The sequence below is a fragment of the Lepisosteus platostomus genome, chromosome 6 (assembly GCF_059453375.1).
Source record: "Lepisosteus platostomus isolate fLepPlt1 chromosome 6, fLepPlt1.hap1, whole genome shotgun sequence".
Taxonomy (NCBI): Eukaryota; Metazoa; Chordata; class Actinopteri; order Semionotiformes; family Lepisosteidae; genus Lepisosteus; species Lepisosteus platostomus.
Window position 1 is genome coordinate 43,025,466 of NC_142616.1, and position 8,389 is coordinate 43,033,854.

An 8,389-nucleotide genomic window follows, 5' to 3' on the forward strand; every position below is an offset into this window, starting at 1 on the left:
AAAAATGTTATGTGCTCAATCACAGGTGTAAATAAATCTTGCATCGTTCTGCAAATGGCAAAGTATAGTACAGATTGCCTTCTGAAATGGTTTTCTGGTGTGTCATTATGGCAATGATTGTTACTTCTATATTCATCAGTATCACTTCATTCATCAGTATCGTTGTCTATCAGACCAAAGATTAAAAATACCCTTTTCTCCCTTAAATAGAAGGACACCTTCCTCATCAGTATTTGTGTTGTATTTTTAAGGAGGCTCTTACAGTGAGAATTCTAAAATTCGGTGGCTTCAAAAGACTAAATCAGTCAATCCTGAGGTTTTATTATGTTCCCTATTTTTGTAACAGTTTATCTGGAAACCTTTGTCATCCCAATGTAGATTATGCGATACGTCACAGCAGTTCAGCGAAGGTTTGAAATGAGTTTCAGTTTGTAATGAAAAAGGCTATTTTCCAGAGCAATTAAGAAGACACAGTGCAGCTTCCTTAATGCTCTGAATTCAATTGTTTTCAGGAAGGTTTTATAATTGGACTACAGCAAAGGTCACTTTGTATTGTTACCATGAATGGGTGTTTAGAAGTCATCATTGTGTATGCATTAGAACCTGCCCAGGAAATTCTCGATACATGGCACAATGGCCATTTTTGACAAGGCTATCCCTGCCTTTCAATTATTTCCAAAATTTCACATACAACAGATGTCTGTCTCTCTTTGCAAAGATTAGAATGAACCTAAGGTACCACAACGATTTTGGATGTTTTTTTTTCACTTTGGTGAAAATAGTTTTGGGTCCGTCATGATTAAACTGCCACATTGCCCCTAGTTAAATACTTGCTTCATTATTCGCAGTGTTTAATACAATTGTTTTGCCTTCATCAAGAATGTGTGGAGGTGGAATGAAAATGCTCAGATTCCGCTAAAATATGCAAAAACAAAGTGTATAATTTAAAACACGTCATTTTGAAACTGCAAAATTGTCAGGACATCAACAATAAAAAAATCGAAGAGCTTCAGGGGTGCTTGGGTTTGAGTTTGGGAATTAATTTTGCGCTTGTGGTTGGGACATGCAGTTTATAGATATCCCTTATTGGTAGGCGTATGCCGTGGGACAGCAAGTAAGGGAGATGTGTTTTCTGGCCAATGTGAATTTAGTTTATAAAGAGCCTCTGCAAAGCATAATGCTAGTAATTCAACTGCAATCATAAATTAATCATTTAATACATTTGGTGCCACGTCAAGAGGTTGTTTAAAAGTTAAATAAATGTCCGTGAGATATAGATGTTTTGCAATTATGAGTTCAAACAGTACTTAAATCGCTGTTTCAAGATTAACACTTTTCTAAGCAATAATGATAGCTACCGTTGCTCGATAGAATACCTTGCTTGGCGAATAAAATGGCATAATAACCCTGGTTATGATAGAAATGCGTTTGAAACGACGTGGAATAGTGATTTATTGACAACTGTATGTCAGGCCAGTTAATATTTAAATAGACGCGTTACGTATTAACTTGAGGAGGTCTGCCTGTATTCAGCAAGCTCAAATACGCGCAGTTCTATTAACTGCAAGAAAGAGACGGACTAAAACTTCAGTACGGTATGCTTGGTGCTGTAAGTGTAATTTTTGGAAGGTGTAGAAGAAGCGCGTGGCTGTTATGCAAGCGAACGCAGAGCCACAGTTTCAGACGCAAACTCGATATCCGAGGAATCTACCCGCCCATCGCCACGCCGTTCGCCCAGAATGAACTGGTGGATTATCAGAAACTGGATGAAAACCTGGAGAAATACGCCAAGATACCTTTCAGAGGTAAGGTGCACAGATGAAACTCACTTTTCTTACAGCATTGTTTTGTTGGTTTACAGACCAGGAAAATGTACACTAATTCTTTTCTCCTCGTTTCTGCACAAATGACATCTTTAGCTACTGTATTTTGCAAAGGTGATACTAAGTCATTAGCTTACTTTTGCAGTGAAATAGTTACTGTTGCATTATGGAAAATGCAACAGTCTTGCATCAATATTAAAAATAGAAAGTAGGCATGTTGACTGAAAAGGAGTAGCATTGCTCCTTGGAATAACTAAATACTGAACTCCTGGCATGAGATTACAAAATAACGCTAGTTGCCTGGTAAATTGTATTTGACTTAAAATCGCTGAGATGACTTGACATAGAATGTGTAGAAATGTAGGAAGGTTTTAGTTTTAATTAAAAGCAGGAATAGCAAAAGACATATGAACGCATAATGGAGATCACCAGGTTGCTATTGAGTTGATTAACTAAAGCCTGATCTTCAGAGAAGTTGCCTGGAAAGTTACATTTTCTGTTTGAGCAATCGGCAAACTAGTCCAGAGAATCAGGTTTTGTGTGTGTTTTTGTGAGGCCATATCGGCCAGCCACCGTCACATCTGTCTCATACATTTGCATGATTATTTAAAACCTGGGGGGCTACGGGCTACAGCAGGAGACAAGCCAGGAAGAGAAATCTCTGCACCTGCCGGAGGCTCTGCGGTTTTCCGTCGGCAGGACAATGTTTGCACTCGGGGACACTGGTCTGGGGGACACATGTTGACAGCCGATTTCCACAGACCGTCTGACGTTACAGCAGAAAGAGTTGTGTAATGTGGTGTTTGCAGATTGAGAGTGTGGTGTCCTTGACTGACCTGGTGGAGGAAAACGTGGAGAGATGTGGTGGTGAACAATGTGCTGACTATGGAGTTCAAGGCAACTTCTTCTTTAACATAGCTTGGGCACAGATGGAGGGCTAACCTTCCCATTGAGTGATCCATTAATAAAGCCCGCGACAGTTTTGTCACTCCTCTCCGCCAGTTTGGAAGTGTTCATTTCCCACCCAGGAGACCACAAGCGCTAGTCAAACCTCAAAGTGCTAAGGTTACTATGACGAGGCTTCAAGAAAACGATGATCAGATTTTTCTGAATGAAGTCCAGCTCGTCAGTGCCGTCATTAGGACAACTGTGATCATCCAGCCTTCACCTGCAACTGCACAGGGGTGTGAAATCTTGCAACCCTGTCAGGTTTGTCATGCCCGGTGCTCTGTTTTCACACTGAACGTTTATCACAATTCTTTGATCTGTGTTTCTGTTCACCTTTTCAGAGATTTTGTTTCTATATGCCATTGTAAAATGTCTTTTTTACCCCATCCGTTTATGTTTTATGCTGCTTGCGATGGCCCAGTACTTACTTGTGCGTCACACTAGACCTGTTACAAAAAAGTTGTAAATTCATCTTTTGTGAGGGAAGGTGTTTGATTTACAGTCCCAAAACCAAGCACTTCGAGGTTATTTTTTCATGGCATGATCTCACTAGGCTCCTAACTCTACAAGGCCACATATTTAAGACCAATGAATGTGAAGAAAGTGTCAACACTAATTTCTTTATATATATTGACATTATTTTTATTTAATAAAGTTAAAACCTCAAAAGACCCTGCATTTAGGAGAGCAGATTACTGATTATTTAACTAGAATTGTATCTTTTTTTTTTAAGATACCGTTGTGATTTTTGTTTTCGATGCAGGATGGAAGAGTTAAACAAGTTTTGTGATCGCATTGTGTTGGTCAGATTATTTTACAGACTTTGCAGTGTGTCATGTCTGTTCACACTTTTTCCTTGCTGTATGGTGAGGCAGCAGAAGGATTCCCAGTGACCTCTCTTTTAATTATAGTTTCTCTGACAAAGGGCAGTGTTTGTTGTTCCCACCTGGAAAAAGAGACTGGCTGGTAGCAGGAATAATACTAGAAGCTGTAGGAATGTCCTGTTGGTGAACCAGTCATTTAGTTTCATGCATTTAGTCGGAAGGTTAGCACACTGTACAGTCTGTAACTGACCTGGAAATTGAAAAATTCCAGCAGCCATTTGTGGGTATGATAGCTGATCTATTCCTGCTATCCATCTGAGCTGATGGTCATTGCTATCAGAGTTCAGGTGAAAAGGTTCCTGGCACAGTAAGGGCTGCCCCTCTAAGACACAGGGTCGCACCCTGACACAGTGCAGTCAGACCCAGACAGACTCTGGCACTGTCCTGGAACATCAGCCACCGGTCTTAGCCTGGTACATTTTTTTTTCTTTAAGCATAAGCCTGATGTTGTACATTATTTCTGGCAATATTCTGTAAGTAGAAGTACGCTCTTGTCTGGAGAGGTGGATCCTCTTGGACAGCAGCATCAGTGTTTGTTGGCCAACTAGGATCAAAATGCAGTGAAACTAACTTGACTGAGGACAGCAGGCATGGTGGTTCACAGCGCTGCCTCATGGAGCTGGGGCCCTGGGTTTGATTCCTGGGGGGCTATCTGTGTGGAGATTGCATGTTGTCCCCATGTCAGTATGGGTTTCCACTGGGTGCTCTGGTTTCCTCCCACAGTTCAAAGACATACTGGTGGGTTAATTGGCTTCTGGGAAAATTGGCCCTGGGGTGAATTTATGTGTGCCCTGTGAAGGACTGGTGTCTCATCAAGGGTGTACCCTGCCTTACATCCATTGCTTTCCCATGATAATAGAGGGATGCCTGTATATAATGTGTCTCAGTTTTTGCTGATGGCTGTTGCACACGTGGTGCCTGACGAAGAGGAAAAAGAAGGCCTCTAATATTTTCATTTTAGAAACATTGTCCAAAGCATGTGTTTTAGCTCATATTCCAGCATGCTCTTAGAGTCTGGCAGGTTTCTCGAGTGCCGCAGCTCACCCACCTGACTGCTGTCTGTCTCCCCTGTGTGTGTGGCAGGGCTGGTGGTCCAGGGCTCCAATGGGGAGTATCCCTATTTGACAGCTGAGGAGCGAGTGGAGGTCGTGCACAGGGTGCGACAGCGCATCCCCAAGGACAAGCTGGTGATCGCAGGATCCGGCTGCGAGTGTAAGATCAGCAGCCACCTTCTTGACAGCCGCCCTGTAGAGGGATTGTGTGCAGAGCAGGCCTATTGACCCCTTTCAGCAGTCACGGGCTGATGATATACCGTTTTACAGGATTATATTAAATGACACAGTAGCTTACAATCATAGACTTTTTGTCATGATGTTAATGCTAAATGCAGAACTCTGGTTAACTCGTTAACTTTAAATATGCTAATAAACAGAATGTTTTAAATCTAATGATTATGCATCTTCCAGCATCTGCTACAGGACTTATGTGTTCTTCTTTAAAGTTCTTGTCCATTTCTCTATTACAGCACCATTATTGTAGTATCGAACAGTTGAAGCAGTTAGGTGACTGGCACGGCTCCTGGGCCGTCTAGTTAGAATTATGACAGGAAGTGCAGAACAGAGTTATTGACACCCTGTCCTCCCGCCCCGCAGCGTCCATGGCGACAGTGCTGATGAGTGAAAAGATGGCGCAGGCTGGGGCAGACGCAGTGCTAGTGGTCACTCCGTGTTACTACCGCAACAGAATGGACAGCAGAGCACTAATCCACCACTACACACGGGTACGCTCTCTGACTGGACAAAACGCTACCCTCAGTGTTGGGCTAGTGGATTCCCATGTGCTGGTCACACGCCACAAGGGATGTGGTCAATAACTTTCTATTAGGCACAGTTAAAAAAGTGGGAGACTCAGCTCCATTGTAATTGATTAAGCTCTGTTGATGTTTTGGCACACAAAATGCCCTTGTCAGGGCATACATATGGGCCTTGTGTGTGTCAAAATTTAAAGTACACACTGCTGCTCATGACATCAGGCCTGTGCCTTCATGTTTTTTAGCAGGGTTTGAAAGTGCTCTGTCCTGAGGCAGTTCGTCTTGTGCTTTGGAGCTTCATGGCAAAGCTCTTTGCTCAAGGGAACGTCTCCATAGCACTAGATCCATAAGTGTTACAGTAGCACATTTTCACTCCGATCGGCCTTAGTTTATTTAGTTTTTTTCCTTCATGAAAATAAATTGTAAGTTTGTAAATGACAAAAAAAGTAAAAGATTCAAAGCGTGCATGTCTGTTTGAGTGCACATTGTGATTTTTGAAGGAGCTGGTTGGCACTGACTGTCATGCTGGGAATGGGGGTGTGTGTTAACTGTGCCCAGGGAGGATTCGTCAGCTGTGCCTCTCCGTCTCCCCCTGCAGGTGGCGGATGCCAGCCCTGTGCCTGTTATCCTCTACAGTGTTCCTGGGAACACCGGCCTTGACCTGCCTGTGGAGGCTGTGCTCACACTGTCGCAGCACGACAACATTGTGGGCCTGAAGGACAGTGGTGGGGATGTAAGATCTTCAGTCCACTTCTGCACACACCCAGAGAGAAACATGTTCCTGAAAAACAGGCGTGGACCTACAGGGGGTCTGCTCTTTCCTCACTTGGACAGGGTTCTGCCAAGGGTTAAAAATGAATTACAATACGGTTAATTTGGTAAAGCACTGAGTAAGGGCAAGTGTTATTCAGTTAGAACTGTCTATATCAGTGAATATAATTGAAAAGAAAACTGCACAGTGCACAGTTCTTAACCAGGTTAATGAAAATGATGAGGTTTAAATTTTTTATTTAATTACTGCCTGAAGGGTAATAGCTTTTATCAGATGGGGAAACGACTTGACGTTTTGTGTTTTTTTTCTCAAGATCACTAGAATTGCTCTCATCATTCACAAAACCCAGAAGGAGGGTTTTCAAGTGCTGGCAGGATCGGCTGGCTTCCTGCTGGCTGCCTATTCTGTAGGTAAGATTGGCCATGTCATTATGAATACAATCACATCAGAGATTGTTTTACCTTAAATACTGAAGAAACTAGATCAGAATCATGGAGCAGAATATATAATATTGTTGGAAAGCTAGAAATAGATTAACCATACCCAACATGATGGTATTATCATGTTCTAACATTGCAGTTCTGCTTTTTCTAGCCTCAGATTTGTGGGACTAGAATTCAGGAAGGCTGCACATCCATGTAAAAGGCAGGGTGCTGTGGGCAGAAAAGATCTTTTACCTCTGCTGCAGGGGCGGTCGGAGGTGTGTGTGCGTTGGCCAACGTCCTGGGGCATCAGGTGTGCCAGCTCGAGCAGCTCTGTCTAGCCGGCCGGTGGGAGGAGGCCAGGGAGCTGCAATACCGGCTCATCGAACCCAACACTGCAGTGAGTGCAACAGCGGGGTGTATCAGGCCGGACCTCCTGTACCACTCTCGCCGTGCGTATGCACAGGCCCCCCAATGTCATTCTCTGCCATTGTTCTCTTTGGAACTGTAACGTTAAAGGATCTCGATCGTCTTGGAGGGAGGGGGCGGGTGGGGAAAAAAATGAGCTTGCATCTGACCTGTGCTGTCCCATCGCCCCCGCAGGTGACGCGGAAGTTTGGGGTGGCGGCCCTGAAGCAGGCGATGGAGTGGTCCGGGTATCACGGAGGGGTGTGCCGCCCACCCCTGCAGCCCCTCTCGGAGGCCGAGCTCAGGCAGCTGCAGCATGACTTCTCCTCCCAGGGGTGGCTGTGAGCAGGGCGACCCCTGGAGGACGGGCGGAGGAAGTGCGGGGGGGGTGTCTCTCCGTCGGCAGCCTGACGAGACGCGTGGCGTCTTAAGGACATGAGACGGGGTGTGGCTGAGGAGAGGTGGTGTGGCTGCAGGGTAGGATGTAGCAGCAGGATTTGAGAAATCAGAAACATGCGGCTGCTTGTGGCTTTCTTCTGATCTGTCACTTATAAGGAGAGGTTTAAAATGTAAACAATTTCACATAATTCAACAATTTCAATTAATTTGGAAATTAAATTTCTTCCAATATAAAAAAGACAACCGCTTGAAGTGTTTGTGTTGTCGATCCAAAGAGCCAGATAAACACAATAATGCACTTTTTTTTGTTGGTCTGTAAATTAATTTAATTTCTCCTTGGTTACAGTGGTGTAAAAGCTTTCACATCACAGCAAGTTGCACACGTTGCAAAAAAAAAATGAAACGGCACTCTTTTTGTTTTTTTTAGCAGACGTGCATTCCAAGTGGCAGCTACAGAATACAATACAGTATGTCAACCACTAGGTGGCTCTGTGGTTTACATATGGGGAAAAATATATGCAAGTAAGTAATATATGCAGCAGTCATTCACCACCAAGGTCACCCCTGGGATATCAAAAAGATTTAAAATCCTACAGTATGACAGTGTCAGTGATAAAGGTGAGGGAGGGTAACCAGTTCCAAAACGGGCACGACAAAAACCCGAGCAACGGCTTACAGCTGAAAAGCTGCACAAAAACCTGCTCACAATGCGATGACCTCTCTGCTCTTGCTTGCCTTACTGAAAACCATATGCTAAAAAGATTCCCCTCCCCCTTCGAAAGAAAAAAAAGCTACATGACTGAGTGCTGTGTAAGATAAGAGTGGTGCCCTCTGTACAGATTTACCGTGCTCTTTCAGGAGACTAATCAGTAGATTTCTAAACTGTTCCGACAGTCCGCCCCCTTTGCAAATCGCCTCTTTCT

At 43.8% G+C, this 8,389-nt stretch overlaps 1 protein-coding gene across 1 annotated transcript; it reads left to right on the forward strand.

Annotated features, from left to right (window-relative positions):
• The first annotated feature begins 1,109 nt into the window (after window positions 1-1,109).
• Window positions 1,110-7,611, forward strand: hoga1 (4-hydroxy-2-oxoglutarate aldolase 1). Its single transcript, XM_088635938.1, has 7 exons — window positions 1,110-1,805; window positions 4,739-4,867; window positions 5,308-5,435; window positions 6,064-6,198; window positions 6,551-6,647; window positions 6,926-7,059; window positions 7,263-7,611. Exons 1-7 carry the CDS (start codon window positions 1,598-1,600, stop codon window positions 7,410-7,412), a joined length of 981 nt encoding a protein of 326 aa, XP_088492064.1. The 5' UTR covers window positions 1,110-1,597; the 3' UTR covers window positions 7,413-7,611.
• Window positions 7,612-8,389: the final 778 nt, after the last annotated feature.

What these genes read in the sequence shown, in the direction of transcription:
- hoga1 (XM_088635938.1), top strand. Translation starts at nt 1,598, where the DNA reads ATGCTTGGTGCTGTAAGTGTAATTTTTGGAAGGTGTAGAAGAAGCGCG. An exon ending in CGCCAAGATACCTTTCAGAG is followed by an intron (nt 1,806 to 4,738) that starts GTAAGGTGCACA and finishes TGTGTGTGGCAG; the next exon opens with GGCTGGTGGTCCAGGGCTCC. An exon ending in TAATCCACCACTACACACGG is followed by an intron (nt 5,436 to 6,063) that starts GTACGCTCTCTG and finishes CTCCCCCTGCAG; the next exon opens with GTGGCGGATGCCAGCCCTGT.